This window comes from Macrotis lagotis, chromosome 1 (assembly GCF_037893015.1).
Source record: "Macrotis lagotis isolate mMagLag1 chromosome 1, bilby.v1.9.chrom.fasta, whole genome shotgun sequence".
Classification (NCBI taxonomy): Eukaryota; Metazoa; Chordata; class Mammalia; order Peramelemorphia; family Peramelidae; genus Macrotis; species Macrotis lagotis.
In genome coordinates this window covers 827,840,426-827,857,385 of record NC_133658.1, presented here as the reverse complement: position 1 = coordinate 827,857,385, position 16,960 = coordinate 827,840,426, and the positions used below count along the sequence as shown (strand labels likewise).

At 35.9% G+C, this 16,960-nt stretch overlaps 1 protein-coding gene across 2 annotated transcripts in view; it reads left to right on the top strand.

Annotated features, from left to right (window-relative positions):
• ATP7B (ATPase copper transporting beta) overlaps window positions 1-16,960 on the top strand; it is a 146,529-nt gene that overhangs the window by 116,166 nt on the left and 13,403 nt on the right. For both annotated transcript variants that reach the window (XM_074217193.1, XM_074217194.1), the window contains exons 14-18: window positions 2,030-2,224; window positions 3,601-3,783; window positions 4,611-4,782; window positions 10,390-10,536; window positions 15,742-15,884. In XM_074217193.1, the coding sequence (XP_074073294.1) occupies window positions 2,030-2,224; window positions 3,601-3,783; window positions 4,611-4,782; window positions 10,390-10,536; window positions 15,742-15,884 (840 nt within the window). The remainder of the gene's footprint in view (window positions 1-2,029; window positions 2,225-3,600; window positions 3,784-4,610; window positions 4,783-10,389; window positions 10,537-15,741; window positions 15,885-16,960) is intronic.

Sequence of the window (16,960 nt, the reverse complement as noted above, 5' to 3'; positions counted from 1 at the left end):
GCAATTTTTCATATGACTATGGATTGCTTTGATCTCCTCATCTGTAAACTGCCTTTGCATAGCCTTTGACCATTTGTCAACTGGGGAATGGATTTTTTTTTTTAAATACAACTCAGTTCTCTGTATATTTTAGAAATGAGTCCTTTGTCTGAAACATTGGTTGTAAAGATTGTTTCCAGTTGACTACATTTCTTTTGATCTTGGTTGCAGTAGTTTTATCTACCTTCACATTCTTTTCATTGATTCCGCTAATATTCTTGATCTTTTGTTCTTTCAGTGAATTTTGATACCATTTTTTCTGAATAAAAATAAACTCCTTTAGTAGTTCCATTCTAACTCTTTTGTAGTTTAATTGTTATGACACTGATAATTCTTTTGTAGTTTGACTGATAAGAAATTAATTTAGGTAGAATTGGTAATTTTATTATAATTGGTTTGACCTACTTAGGCACAGTGAATATTTCTCCAATTTTCCAGATCTGTCTTTATTTGTTTGAAAAATCAAACAGAAATGTCTAAATACTCATTAAAGAATAAAAATATTATTTATGTAAGAACCATAAAATTTTTTTTTCAAAACAATGAGGATAAGTGACTTGCCTATGTTTACACAGTTAAAGTAAGTTTTAGATGTCTGAATTTCACATTTGAACTCAGGTCCTCCTAACTCCAGGGCTAGTGCTCTATTAACTGTGAGAATAATCAGCTTTTATAGTTCATAGCAGAGACATAGTGGATTAGGGAAATGGCCATGAAGCCCAGAATTATCTGCGTTCAAGTCTTTCCTGTACCAAATACTGACTAGGTGACCCTAGTGGTCTAGTTCAGTGGAGTCAAACTCAGATCAAAACTGGGTTTCTGGGGACGGCTAGGTGGCGTACTGGATAGAGCACCAGCCCTGGAGTCAGGAGTACCTGAGTTAAAATGTGGCCTCAGACACATAATAATTACCTAGCTGTGTGGCTTTGGGTAAGCCACTTAACCCCATTGCCTTGCAAAAACCTAAAAAAACAAAAAAACAAAACCAACAACAAAAAAACTAAGTTTCTGCACCAAGCTGCTCATAAGGATCCCTGGGGCTGCATGTTGTCCTAGGAAATCACATTTTAACATTATTTTTATTGTATTTTTTATTTTGTTAAATATCTCCCTATTACATTTTAACCTGGTTGGGCTGTTCTTGGGAATGTGGTGACTAGTGTGCTGCATATTTGACTCCTCTGCTCTAGGAGCCTCTTAAGACTATAGATTACAGAGAAGGTATCAGCAATCATTGGTAAAGAGTTTCCTCACTTGGGAATTCCCTTTGCTAATAATAGTCATACCTTGTCTCCATCAGTTTTTATAAATGAAACCCATATTTCATATTTATCTAATAAAGCAGGGGCAGAAATAGGAAATTGTATTGCAATATTTTTGATTTAGGAAAGGTGTTTTTAATTGAGTCAAGTGAAAGAAACATTTATTATCATAAATCTGAAATTTTTTAGAACACTAAAAAACTAGTCAGCTTAATCCAGGGATTTTCAGTTCATATTAAAAGACTCATATTACCCTAAAGTGAGTGGATATTTATCACTTTTTAAATTGAAACTTTTCTTTTTATTATTATGAACATGCCCAAAATCAGTGAACATGAATGCTTTTTCTGCTTTAAAGAACAGAAAATGTGAAAATCATAAATTGCTACCAGATGCATTTTGAGTTTTTTAAAATACTTTTCTAATTTTTCAAGTTGCCACATAGAACATTCTTTTATTATCAAGGTTTCTCCCACAGTATTTCTTTTGGGGGAAATCAGTAGAATATTTGGCTTTTGTAGATAGGAAAACTGAGATATGAACCAATTAAATGATTTGCATGAAACTACCCAGGCAGGGGAGACAAAATTAGAATGTAATTTCCTTGAATCCCAGTTAAAAAACAAGATTACAGGGTCTGCTCCTTCAATAGTTCCATTCAATTTCAGAATTTTGTGAGCCTTCTTGCCTAAATCTCACCCTGCTTTTTCCTTTTCTTCACTTTTCAGAATGCTAACAAGCATATCTCCCAGGCAGAAGTAATTATTCGGTTTGCGTTCCAGACTTCCATCACGGTGTTGTGTATTGCCTGTCCTTGCTCTCTGGGCTTGGCCACACCCACAGCAGTGATGGTTGGAACAGGGGTGGCTGCCCAAAATGGAATTCTCATCAAAGGAGGAAAGCCACTTGAAATGGCACACCGGGTATGAGGGGCCCTGTCCCTATTGTACCTCTCTGTGGGGTAAAAGAAAAAAATGGGTTTGTATTTCGGGACTCTTTCTTGAGAGGCAAGAATTGGACTCTTGGAGGAGGAAGCAACTGTTGCTGATGTTTATCCTCAGATAGTATCTGGATAAAATTCATCCCAGAGACAGCAAAGTGACTCAGCTTGCATACACGTTCAGATTGGATAAGACAGTCTCTGAAGTCCCAGATCTGAGAATAACCTCCCCCCAAAGCTTTTCACTGAAGCAGAAGCCCCCCACTGCAGCACTGTTGATGGTTCCCTGGTGGTGGGCCCTGGGCAGGATCACAAAACAACAGTCTTGAAAACTTAAACCCTCCCTTCCATCAGACCTACCCATCCCTGCCCTCATTCTCATCCTTGCATCCTGGGACCCTGAATCCAGTATTATCCAACTTTAGCTTTTGGGTTCTCATACAAGGGAAGCCTAGTAAATGGTCTTTGTTTCTATTTGAACAAATTTGAGCAATGGCACAAAATAGTCAGTAATCTGTGGTGAGGTGTTTGTGTGTCCCTGGTTAAAGTTTGAAAATCCCTCTGCCTCTTGTGTTACTGGGCCTCCAGACCTTTGAGCTTCAGAAACACAGAACTCAGCTTATCACAAAATGAATATATGGTCTAAGTAATAGAGTTTTCTTGTGTCACAATTATATTTAGTTACAAATTTGACACATGAGTATCCCTCAAAGCTTCGCCTAGGTAACCCTTGCCTATGCTTCCTCCAGGCTTTGGTGGCAAGACAATCAGAATAAATTTCTGGTCCTGAGATTTAGCTATAGAGGGAGGTCTAAATCTTTTTCTTTGTGAATCTTTTTTAGTTTTTGGTGAGGTTTGTGTGACTTTCCTAAGTTCTCACAGCTTAATAAGTATTAAGTATTTGAGGCTGGATTTGAACTTGGGTACTCCTGACTCCAGAGCTGGTGCTCTGTTCACTGTGGCACCTAGCTGCCCCTGTGAATCTTTTTAAATGGCACAGACTTTTACTTATCTGAGATGACTTGGCATTGCTGGTTCTGCCAGAAACAGAAGTCTGGATGATGTGAACTCTGAATGCCCCTTCTAACCCTTTGATTCTAGCAGTGTAATCTAGGCTCAGATACAGTCGGTCGTAGATTTGGAATGAATTTGGAGGGGCCCTAGAAGTTGTCTAGTAAAACCCCCTCATTTTATAGAGTGAGAGTTAGGATAGTTACATAGCTCCCTGAAGGCTCACCCAGATAATTGGAGGCAAAGCCAAGCCTTAATCCTGGGCCCCTAATCCCAAAGGAGCACCCCCACCACTATACCCTAGGGAGTCACAGGTGGCATCATCCACTGCGGTTTTTCCCCTAACAGATCAAGACCGTGATGTTTGACAAAACTGGAACCATCACCTATGGCGTCCCAAGAGTCATGAGGGTTCTTCTGTTGGTCGACATGGTTTCCCTACCAATGAGGAAAGTTCTGGCTATTGTTGGCACTGCTGAAGCCAGTAGTGAGCATCCTCTAGGTGTGGCTGTCACTAAATACTGTAAAGAGGTGGGTACCCAGAGGTGATGACCCAACCTCACTTCTGTTTTTTCACAATCAGTGCCTTGGTAGGTAAGGCTTCCTGACACCTTTCTTACATGTCTTACATGTCTTACATGCAGTGCTAATATGATTCCACTGTGGAACTGAAGTGTTCCTGAAATCTTTGTGTGGTTTTGGACCTGTGATTTCATTCTGAGTACCAGTCCTGTGACTTTGCAGTCTTTGAATGTTTCCTGGGTTACTGAGAGGGTTAATCATTAATCAAGGTCACATAGCCAGTATGCATCAGAGTTGGAACTTGAAGCCAATATTCTTTCTATCTACTACACAATATATAAGCAGGGATATGTCTCAAATTGAAGGTCCTTCATGCCAGGCAGACTGTATCATCAGTTGTCAGAAATATAATGGAGAGACCCTGTAAAAGTCAACTAAATGTCAAAGGTATTTTTGGCAAATAAGAATTAGAAGCTATTTGTCCAAGATTTTTCAGCCATAGATATATATATTGCTTTGTCTGGGAGGCCCTATTGATTTTTTTTTCTCTTTGACATCTTGAACACGATGGTAAAGGTCATAGGTCCCACAAAGACATTGGCCAGAGACAACTGGAACAGACTGAAAGATATGATCAATAAACATTGAAACTTAACATGGGCAATTTAACTGGAAACACTGTAAAATCTTACTTGTATAGAAACTTGTTCATTCAGAAATCTTATTTACCATATGTTTTTTGATAAGGTTGATCAATATGTGACATTATTCTCCATTCATCACTTCCTTCCACCTGACTCTTGTTTCTTTTTCTCCATCTCATCCTTCTTTCACAGGAACTTGGAACTGAAACTCTGGGGTATTGCACGGACTTCCAGGCTGTCCCTGGGTGTGGAATTGGCTGTAAAGTCAGCAATGTTGAAGCCATCCTGGCACAGGTTGAAGACTCTTTAAAGGAACAGAGCAATCATCTGAATGGTGTTGGTGGCAGCCTTCCTGCTGAAAGAGGTTTCAATGATCATTGCCTTTGGCTCTGGGGAGATATCAATAGTCAGAACTTGATTGGGTTAAAGTGGAATGGTGCCAAACCACAGAGGCAAACTTGCCAAGTATTTCTGTTGTGATTTCCAACTTAGCCTGGAAAAAGGTGTGCAGATGGGTGGGTGTGATACATAGAGCCAGGTCACACACAAAAACCTTTTCTAATCCACACAGTATTCAGTGGTAATGGGAGATAGGGGTATTACCCTTTTCTTTGGAACTTAGAATGTTATCTACTAATGCTTATGGAACCCCTGGTGGAGTGGAAAAATCCCTATCTGTGAAGTCAAGAACCTGGGTTCAAATCTTGTCTCTGAGGCTTCCTACTTGTGTGGCAATGAGTAAATCTTTTATTCTCCCAGGGCCTCAGTTTTCTCATCTACAAAAATGAGGAAGTTAGACTCTATGGCCTTTCATATATTCTAGCTTTAGATCTGTGATATTACATAGCTGCTCCACAAAGGACAGAACTAGCATGCTAGAAACTTAGTATCTTTGTTTTAGAAACCCAGGGGAACCTCTCTATCTATCCCTCTCTTGTCTCTCATTCTTGATACAAAATTTCCCCCTTGTCTTGTTTAGTCATTCTCAGCCATGTCATTTGTGCTACTTCTCATATACAATATTGCTGATACTGGTGTACAGTGTTTCTTAGTTCTGCTCATTGCACTTTATATCATTTCTCACAAGTCTTTCCAGGTTTTCCTGAAATTTTCCTGTTCATCCTTTCTTATTCCATAATAGTGTTCCATTACATTCCTATACTACTATCCTTTCTTATTCCATAATAGTGTTCCATTACATTCCTATACTACAGCTTGTCCAGCCATTTCCCAATTAATTGACCGTCCATCCCCTCAGTTTCCAATGTTTTGCCACCATGAAAATGACTACTCTACATATTTTTGTTCCTGTAGGTCCTTTGCTCTTTTTTATGATCTCTTTAGGTTACAGTGTGTCATCGCATTTTTTTGGGGGGGGTTGTTTTTGTAAGGCAATGACTTGACTTGTCCAAGGTCACACAATTAGGTAATTGTTTTTAAGAGTCTGAGACCATATTTAAATTCAGGTCCTCCTGACTCCAGGGCCAGTGTTCTATCCACTGTGCCACCTAATTGCCCCTGTCATTGCATTTTTTTTAGGTTTTTTCCAGGCAAATGGGGTTAAGTGGCTTGCCCAAGGCCACACAGCTAGATAATTATTAAGTGCCTGAGGTTGGATTTGAACCCAGGTACTCCTGACTCCAGGGCCGGTGCTCTATCCACAGCGCCACCTAGCCACCCTGTCATTGCATTTTTAACATCTACTTTGTTTAATTAATTTAAGATTTTACCTCTTTTCCTTTCCTTTTTTTCTCCTTCTAATGAAGGTGAAGTAAAATGTTAAGAGCTAGGCAGATGAAGGCAGGAAAAGCTCACAGAGCTTTTTTTTTTTTTTTTTTTTTTAGCTGGTTCATGACAGGGCTAGTGTGGCATAATAGGAAGAACATGGGTTTGTAAACAACAGGACCAGAGTTTGAATCTTGGCTGTGTTAATTACTAATTCTATGATCTTGGTCACAAAGAGGCCTCTCTTTATCTACAAAATTAAATGGCTGGACTCAATTGAATTGTTGACACCTTGAAAATGACTTTCCAGTGGAACACAGTCTGTATATCAATTTGTTCCCTTTCATTCTCTGATGTGGTCATCTCATCCACTTTTTTTTATCTAGCAAGAGTTTACTCATAATCCTAAGAGCCTTCCTTATCTTTTCCTGACATCCTGAAGATACGACTCTGCCTATCATTTATCACTCATTGTTTCAGTGTGACCAGTTCACCTACTTTTTAGCATATTTTTGTTGATTACATCATTTGCAGTACTCATATTTCATTACTTCTTCTGGAATAGATTGTGGTCTGATTGAGCCATCAGATTCCTCCATTGCCTTTTTTGATGGTCTTTAACTTCATTTCTTTAGAATCAATAGAGAACTGTGAATCATAGCCAAACAACATTATTGGGAAAATGTGCCTTAGTTTCAGGAGAAAGCTTAGGGGTAATTCAAAGAGCCAGACATTCTTCCCCTGTTCAACTTTAGAGACAACTCATTTACTATTTACAAATTTCTTTCCGGGCCACATGGATGAGCTTAATAAGTTGTCAGTCCAACTGCATTTCGTCATTTGAACAAAAGGCATTTTTTCATTTACATGGTTTTTCATGTGTTGATAACCCAGATGTCCTCGATAGTGAAAAAAGTTTGTTATAGAAATCCTTGCTCAAATTTTGCATCTTTTTACTGTCTGTTATCTCTTTATCCATTAAAATGTTTAGGATGACTTTTCTTAGTTGGGTTTCTTGCTAAGTTTTTTAAATTAGTTTTTTCTTCTACTGCTTAATGGTGTTAAAATACAACTCATAATCATCTGCTATCCTTTTCTATAAGATGTATCAAAATGAGAGTATATCATGAATACTATACCTTTTTTAAGAAGATAATTTAAGTCCTTATAAATATATACAGAAGAGAAACCGTACAAAGTAGTTAAATACAAGGTGATTTGAGAGGGGAAATTAGATTTGGGGGCCTCAGGAAAAGCTTCACATAGAAGGTAATATTGGAGAGTGATTTTTGTGAGCTGAAGTTAAAGAAGTTCATTCCGAGTATGTAGGAGAACTGATGGGAAATGAAGTGCAACACGTAAAGAACAGGGAAGTCAGTTTGGTTGTATTCTAAAAATTAGGTTTGGAATTTTAACCAAGTCATTCATTATGACATGAAGCCCAAAAGAGCCTAGAGATTATCTAAGCAAATGCTTAAACTCTTTAACAGACTGAGAACTATGGCCACCAAAGGCAGCACCCAGTATAGAATATAAACACATTCATAAAACATTATGAAGAAAGATGGGGATGGTTTTGATTATCACTTCATAAAACTGAGAAGCAGTGAAGGAAAAGACATCTTTTTAAAAGTTTAAAGAGAGATCCAAACAAACAAAGTATTTCTAGGGACCTTTAATAGTAAAAACAGAAGGATGACAAGAAACAGATTTAAAAAAAAGATCTATTTAAAATTTTTTTCCTCTATCAAATTCTTTTTCTATTAAGAATATTGTATCCACCATATTGGGATAGTCTTAGATGTGCTTCTAGAAGGTATGAGCAGCTAGATGGCACAGTGGTTAGAGTACTGGCCTTAGAGTCAGGAGGATGGATGTTCTAATCCAACTTAGATACTTGCCACTTACCAGCTGTGTGACCTTGGGCAAATCACTCAATGTCCTGCATCCAGGATCATCTTCAATCTGGACCCAGATGACCCAGAGAAAGTGAAGCTGGTGACTTAGCACAGCACCCTCTCACTCAAATCCAATTCATGTGCTTGTCATGGCATCACCTCTTTGTATATTGTGGTCTTCTTTGAAAAAATGAAGGACAAACATTCTAGAAGGTGTGGTAATGAAGAGAATAAGGATGGGAAAAGTAGCCAAGCTTAATTAAATATACATAGAAGAGGTTTTTGTTTAAGAGGATATAATTTTGAGTGTATTTAAAGATCAATTCAATAGATATTAGAAGGGAGGGTGGAAAACAAAGGTGTAGAAAATTTCCAAACATCATACCCCCCCACCCTGACAAAACCCCAAAATGTGAAAATATTAATACCAACCCATGTATCTCCTTTGCCCATACACAAAATTATATAAGAATAAATCACAAATGTAGTGAGATAAATATTAATAATATATGTAAAGTCTGAAGGTTTGAAAAGAATTTTACAACTATTATTTTAAAACAACCCCATGAAATAGATGCTATTTATCTCCAGAGTAGAACATTTATTAAATACTAACTTTGTGCTAGAAATTGTGTTAAGCAGGGAGGATTAAAAGGGAACAGGCTTTTTCATAAATGGTATTTTACAGAAACCAATGTCTTTACCATTACACAAGTATCTAAAATTATAGAGTGCAAAATTTCATCATGCTTTTTTTGTTTGCTTATTATAAAAAACTGATGGAAAAATTTACTCTCTTCTAAAAAGGTACCTTCAATGTATATATATCAAAGTTATAATAATCTTTGAAAAAAAAACTAGAAAAAGGGAAGCTAGGTGGTGGGGTAGATAGAGCACAGGCCCTGGAGTGAGAAGGACCTTCGTTCAAATGTGGCCTCAGGCATTTAATAATTACTTAACTGTGTGATCTTGGGCAAGTCACCTAACCCCATTGTCTTGCAAAAACCAAAAAAAACAAACAAACAAAAAGGAAAACTAGATAAAACAGATTACTTGTTCAGTGAAATTCAGATTAGTAATAGTGGAGAAATATAAAACAGGCACAAATTATTCAAATCTAACAACTTAGACTAGCTTATGCCTCTTAGCTGGTGTTATACCACCACTGACCATTAGAAAGTTGGCAACTGGAGACTTAACAGGAAATAACCAAGTACCCTAAATCTGTGACAGTTTCATGTCCACTCTGGATGGGATGGAAGATTGGGGTTGTGGCATTAATCATTAAATACAACTAGTACTCTGAAAATGGAGCTCTAGGTTTTCCTGTCTAGGGAAGCCAATTAGAAATGGTCCTAATAATAGCTAAAATGGTGGCCCTTAGAAATTAAATCCCTTCATAGACTAGCATGACGAATTCAGCAAAATTCAACAAGCATTTATTTGCTAAGGAAACTACTATATAGAAGGTCCTATGCTCTGTACTAAATTATTGTATTGGAAAGAGTGTGTTTGGTACTAAGAAAATCACAAGACATGACATTAATGGGGATACTTAACCTGGACTCTGAAAATACAAAATTGACAACTGATCTCAATATCCTTAGTTCCTTTGTAATCTCATGTACTTTATTTTATGCATTAAAGACATTATTCTAAGAAGGGGTTTCATAAATTTCACCAGACTGCCAAAGAGGCCCATGACATAAAAAAGGATAAGAACCCTTTGCTATAGAATCACCAACTATCATTTGTAAAGGCAGAAGATATTATAAATATCATAGTTAGTTTTTATATAGCACTCTATATTTGCAGAGCAATTCACCTCGCTTTTTATCCCTTTTGTGAAAGAGGTGACATTATTTTCCTCATTTTACAGGTAAGGAAACTGAGGCTGAGAAAGACGTAGTGACTTGTCTAGGGTCACACAATCTAGAAAGTGTCTGAGATAGAATTTGAACTATGATAAAAGAAATAATCAGTCGAGCAGTAAACATTTATTAAGTACCCACAATATTCCAGAGATTGCTCTAAACTAAGCTACACAAAATGAAGCTAAAGACAGTTGCTACCCTGGTAGAATCTTCATGAGTGTGCCATATATCATCAGATGTTTCAGTCTCAGATGTATATATTTAATCGTTCTATTTTCCTTCTTCCCTTTCTATAAACAATATTATTGTGGTGTTATAGGTAGAATGGATAATACTGGCAAACTCTTTGCCTGGATAGTTAAATGTGGGAATTTTATAGTTAAGCTGGTATATAAATTCTAGCTTGTTTTAGCCCACTCTGGCAATACAGTCTGGGCTCTATATCTAATGCCCAACATGGGTTCTATTTGACAGGTGCAGGTATGTCCCAGACCTACTCCGTGCTGATTGGGAACCGGGAATGGATGCGACGAAATGGTTTAACTATATCCACTGATGTCAGTGATGCCATGACAGACCATGAAATGAAGGGGCAAACTGCGATATTGGTGGCTATTGATGGTAAGTTTGTAGTGTATTGTTTATTGTTTGTGTATGCTGTGTCTTCTGAGTCAAATTTATTATTTTATCCTTTCCCATCCCACCAAAATTACCTCCAATTGATATTCGAGATTACCCTTCTTCCAATATAGGTTTAGATTTTTAGGAATCTGTTTATATCCACAAGAGCATGAAGCTTTAGCCCAGCACATTTAGCACTTTATTTTTAAAAGGAATTAGTGCCAAAAATCTATCCTTATTTTGAAATTTAATTTTACTTAATTTTCAGTTAACAAGAATTTATTTTCTTTTCCCTTGTCCTCCCACCAGTTGAAAAAGAAACAAAAACACTTGTAAAAAATCTGCATAATTAAGCAAAACAAATTCCCACATTAGCCATGTACAAAAGTTTTATCTCATTGCATATCTTGAATCTATCACCTCTCTTATCTTCCTAGGTTTCTCTTAAATTATACATTTTATATTTCTTGTGGTACAATAATATTTCATCACATTCACATACCATAAGTTCTTCAATTATTGCCCAAATTGATGAATACCCTTTTGGTTTTCAGTTTTTACCATTATATAAAGACTTCTATACAATTTATGTAGATATGGGTCCTTTTCCTTCTTTTCATTTTTAATTTCTTTGGGAATTATTAGTGGTATCATTTGGTCAGAGTATGTATAATTTTATGATTTTTTGTTTTGTTTTGTTTTGTTTTTAGTTTTTGCAAGGCAAATGTGGTTAAGTGGCTTGCCCAAGGCCACGCAGCTAGGTAATTATTAAGTATCTGTGCCTGGATTTGAACTCAGGTACTCCTGACTCCAGGGTGGTGCTATATCCACTGCCCCACCTAGCTGCCCCTTTATGACTTTTTGAATATAATTTTAAGTCTCTTTTCCAAAACACCAAATTAATTTGTAGTTCTGCCTGTTTTCATTCAGCCTCTAACATTTTCTTTTTTTTTCTTTTTTTTGTCATTTTGGTCATTTTGATGACAAACCTGAAATTTGCTTTGATTTGAATTTTTCTCTTTATGATTGGAGAATTTTTTTCATATAACTGCTGATAGGTTGGATATTTCACTCTTTGAAAAACTGTCTATTTGTAATCTTTGACTTACCTATCAGTTGGGGAATGGCTCTTGTTTTTTATAAATCTGAATCACTTCCTTATACTTCTCAGAAATGAGATCTTTATAAAAGAAACTTGATTGCAAATATTTTTTCCTATTTCCCTTATAATTTTAACTACATTTGTCTATGCAATTTTTTTTATTATTTCATGTAATCAAAATTATGTTTATCTTCTGGGATCTTTTCTATCCTTTGATTGTAGATTTTTTATCTATAGTTGTAAACAGTAGTAACTTCCTTGCTCCTCTAATTTATTTGTTATGTGACTTTGTATGTCTGTCATATATCCATCTGTCACTTTATCTTGGCATATGGCATAAAGATACAATTGGTCTACTCCAAAATTAATTTCTGCCTGTCTGACTTGGCTTTGCCAGTAATTTATGATAGACAGTAAGCTCTTACTCCATTAATGGTTTTTTTTTGAAAGGCAAATGGGGTTAAGTGGCTTGTCCCAGGCTGGATTTGAACTCAGGTCCTCCTGACTCCAAGATTGTTGCTCTATCCACTGTACCACCTAGCCACACCTCCATTAATGTTTTTATCACATCATACCACAGTATTTGCTTATTTCTGTTTGTTGTATACCTAGTCTGTTCTATTTGACCTATTTTTTAAATAGTCCTAAATAATTTTATTTATTGAATTCCTGTACCATAGTTTTAGATGTGATATTGCTAGACCTTTGTTTCCATTTTAAAAAATGATTTTCTTCATTCTCTTTTTTACTTAGTGTTTTTTCCAACTCTATAAAGTAATCCTTTGGTAATTTGATTGGAATGGTTTAAATTTATTTTGATAATAATAACATTTTTATTATCTTGTAGTAGTTTACCTCTGAGCAATTAATACTTCTCCAGTTATTTAGATCTATGGAAAATGTCTTTTAGTGGAAGTCATATAGTTAGTGTCTTTCTTGAAAAGTAGACTCCCATGTAATTATTAAATGGAATTTCTCTTTCTATCTCTCCTTAGTGTTGTTTGTAAAATAAATACTAATAATTTTTAAATTCTTTTACATTTTTACATCCTTCAACTTTTCTTGGGATTATTTTAATTAATTTTAATTGTCTCTCTATGATTCTCATGTAACTATCATTTTTTTCATCATTGCAATATTCCCTAAATTTCTTTTTTCTTTTTATAGCTTGCATTCCTAAAAATTTTATTTTAAAAAATGAACATCCTTGCTTTATTCTTGTTCTTATTGGAAAGGACTCTAGATTATCCCCATTTTATATATATATAATACTAGTTCTTGGTTTTACATAGATAGTACTTCCCATTTATTTCTATGTTTTTAATGATTTTAGCAAATAAAAATGTTTTATCATAAACTTTCTGCATTTCTTGATTTTTGTTCTTGTTTTAATTTGTTCTAATTTGTTTATAGTTTTAATTTTCAACTACGAGCAGAAATATAAGGTTCAAATGAGATGATGTTAGAAAGTACATTATCTCTAATTATACCTCTAATTTTAGTTGTTATGAATGATAAATAACAATGGTTTAACTGGAAAGGAAGATAACTTGAAAGAACAAATGGCATTGACACAAGGGAAAAAAACAAAATGGGAAAACACTAATTTGTCCAAATCCAAAGAAAAATAGAGTAAAAGGCATAAATATAGATTAATATAGGTCAAAGAGTTAAATATACCTCTTTGGCAATGGTGTCATTTTTGTTATTTACACATTCTTCTGGCATCAATACCTAAACTGCAGCTGTATTTGCAAGGCTTTGCATGAATCTGATCTGTGTTATATACTGCTGCTTCCATTAGATTTTGCATGTTATGTCCCTTCAAAATTTTAGGACTGCTCAGGCCAGGGAACTGCATACTTTTAGTGGATCAAATCCAGGAGTGCAATTCACACTGACTTGTGTAATATCCAATTGTTAAATTTTCAGTTTGAACATTTATACCTTAGAAATCAGCAGACATAAATCAGGGCTTGATTTATTGTTCTATTGATTATCTAAGGTTAGGAGATTGATGGAAAAGATGTTAATAATGCAGAGAAAACTTAAAAATATGTTGTATGTACATTCCTCCTCCATCAGAGCCAGTTATTAAATATTTACTAACATACCTCTAGCCAGATTTATTATTTTAATTTAGTTTATTGTCCTTACTGACTTGTACAGGGTGTATTTGGTCTGATCATTTAATGAATAGTACTGTTGGGTAGCTCACATCTCCATTCTGTCCACAAGCATAGCATGAGAGAAACTTGGTCAAATATATTTTACTGAAATACAGCTTTGCTATAACTATAAATATAGTTAAACTATATAAAATTTTTCTATTCTATAAAACAAACTTTATTTCATTTCTTTTGTCTTTTATTGCTATAGTCAAAATTCTGTTTCAGAGACATTGGACAGCCTATTTTTAGACCTCTGATTCCTACTCTTTCTGTTTTCTGATCATTCCCAGCTTCCACAAATTGGCAACATATGATAATCATAGCCTGTCTTCTTTTAGGCTAAAATTGCTTCAAAAGAGCCCAATATATTATGTGAAAAAACTTGATATATAAAGTCAAAATCTTTACTTCTAAAAGATGTTCACTTACTGCAAAAATCCTTTAAATAGTAAATTCCCCTAGGACATTTAATTGACTTCCTGTAGAACAATGCAAGAACATGTATATTTTATAAAAGTAAGGTATATCTTATATCTAAAATTTAACAGACAAATTATAACTTAAGCTGTTTTTCCTTTCAAAGTCTTAAGAGATTCTTTCTATTTTTTCATTGCTGTCTTTTTTTTTTCCTTTTCTCAAAGCTTTCCCCCCAGAATCACCTTGTCAGGATTCTCCTCTGAGTTTCTTCTCCTTAAAACTATCTATTAACTTCCATTTTTGTTTTGTCTTAACACTTTTAGCTCATTGCCTATATTAGTCTATATGCCTTTTACTTGGTTCTTCATTTTTCTTTGGATTTGGACAAAGTATTTTTCCCATTTTGTTTTTTTCCCCTTGTCTCAATGCCATTTCTTCTTTCACGTTATCTTCCTTTCCAGTTAAACCATTGTTATTTATCATTCATAATAATTAGAGAAGTCCTGCTCCCTGCATCTCTTCTCTACCCTTCATCCCAAATTCAGTCTTCCCATTTATATGGCCCAATATTTCATTAGTCAATCAATTAACCAGCTCTATTAAGTACTTGTTGTATGAACTTGTTACTGTGCAAAGTGCTATACAAAGCAAAAATGGCCCTTTCCCTCGAGGAGTTTACATTTGAGTTGAGAAGGAAGCACACATATAAATCAGAGCATAAATGATATATGCAGAATAGATGGAAGGCAACCTTCAAATTGATGATACCAGCAAACAGTGAGAGGTCAGAAAACCCTCCTGAAGCAGACAGTACTTGAACTGAGTCTTAGAAGAAGCCTAGAATGGGAAAACTGCCAAGAATGTCGATGTGTAAGCTGGTGTAGGCGAATCTTCCCCTCTCTGCTGACTTCCATCAAGTCCCAGCTAAAATTCCTTGTTTCATAGGAAGCCTTTCCCTACCTTCTGAATTCTTGGACCTTCTCTCTGTTCCTATTTCCTGCTGTATATGTTTGCTAATATGTTTTCTTCCCCATTAGATTACAAGCTCCTGGACAGCAGGTCTGGTTTTTTTTTTAACCCCTTTTTTTGGTTTCCCTAGTGCTTAACACAATGCCTGGCACAAATATTGGATTTGATTGATTGATTGATTCATTGAAGCTTGTTTTTTTTTAATGATATAAGAAAATTGTCTTTGAATAGAGGAGAGAACCCATTATAGCCTGGTTGCTATCAGCAATATTAATGGTTGCTCATACATACTCTACCTACTGTTTAAATTTATTTAAAAAAATCATATAAATTCCATGATGCTCCCCAAACTTAAGATTATTTTAAAAACTAATTTAAACAACTCTAAAAAATATTAAAGATTAAAAATGACACTCAAACTTTGGGGACATCTGTATGATCTTTAGGATGTGATAGGAGGGAATGAGATAACAAACCCACTTCTCCTCTGGTTTTGTTTTGCTTCACTTTCTGTATTTGCTTAACTAAAATTATTTTTCTTCCCAGGGGTGCTCTGTGGGATGGTAGCCATAGCAGATTCTGTGAAGCAGGAGGCAGCCCTGGCTGTCCATACCCTCAAAAGCATGGGCGTGGATGTGGTCCTGATCACTGGGGACAACAGGAAAACTGCGAAAGCAATCGCCACGCAGGTCTGCCTCCAGTTGGGTTGGGTTTGTTGGCTGTCATGTGTTCTTGGGGATCCTTTAAGGATTTCTGTGGCTGGCTGCCTTGGGCCCCTGTGCCACAATATGCTAGTCCAAGGGGACCTTAGGATCAGGAAACTGAAGTCCTTGTCTGGAATATGCTCAAACAAAAATCTGATCTATACCAAATTATCCTTTGTGATAGCAAAAAAAGTAGAGAGGTAGTTATTGATTGGCTTCCAAAACTAAGGTTTCTAAATGTAATGGGATATTATTGTACAATAAGAAATGAGATATTCAAAGAAATATGGAGAGATTTGTAAGAATTGAAGCAAAATTCAATAAGAAGGAAGAGAACAAATATACAATGAATACATCATTGTGAAAAGTTCATTAAAAATAAATGTCGGGGGGGCGGCTAGGTGGCGCAGTGGATAAAGCACCGGCCCTGGAGTCAGGAATACCTGGGTTCAAATCCGGTCTCAGACACTTAATAATTACCTAGCTGTGTGGCCTTGGGCAAGCCACTTAACCCCATTTGCCTTGCAAAAAAACCTAAAAAAAAAAAAACCTAAAAAAAAAACAAAAGAATGTAACTCCAGGTAACTGAAAACCAATCAATCAACAAGCATTTATTAGGCTATTACTCTCAACGAGACACTGTTTTAGGCTCTAATGATACAAAAGTGAGAGATAGATGGGGGGGGGGGGGTGCTTGTGCTTAAGGAGCTTCCAGTCTAAATGGAGAGGCGAGATATACATGGGTGAGATATACATGAGAAGGGGTGCTGTGCTTGGAGTCAGAGGGCATGGGTTCAAATCTTGCTGTGTTGACTCTTCATATCATTGTGTTCTGGACAGTGTTGAACTAAATGACCTCTCAGATCATTTCCAGCTTTAGATATATGATCCCATGTGTAAAATTAAGGGGTTAGGATGATCCTTAAGATTGTTTCTTGGGGCAGCTAGGTGGCGCAGTGGATAAAGCACCGGCCTTGGAGTCAGGAGTACCTGGGTTCAAATCCTGTCTCAGACACTTAGTAATTGCCTTGCAAAAACCTAAAAAAAAAAAAAAAAAGATT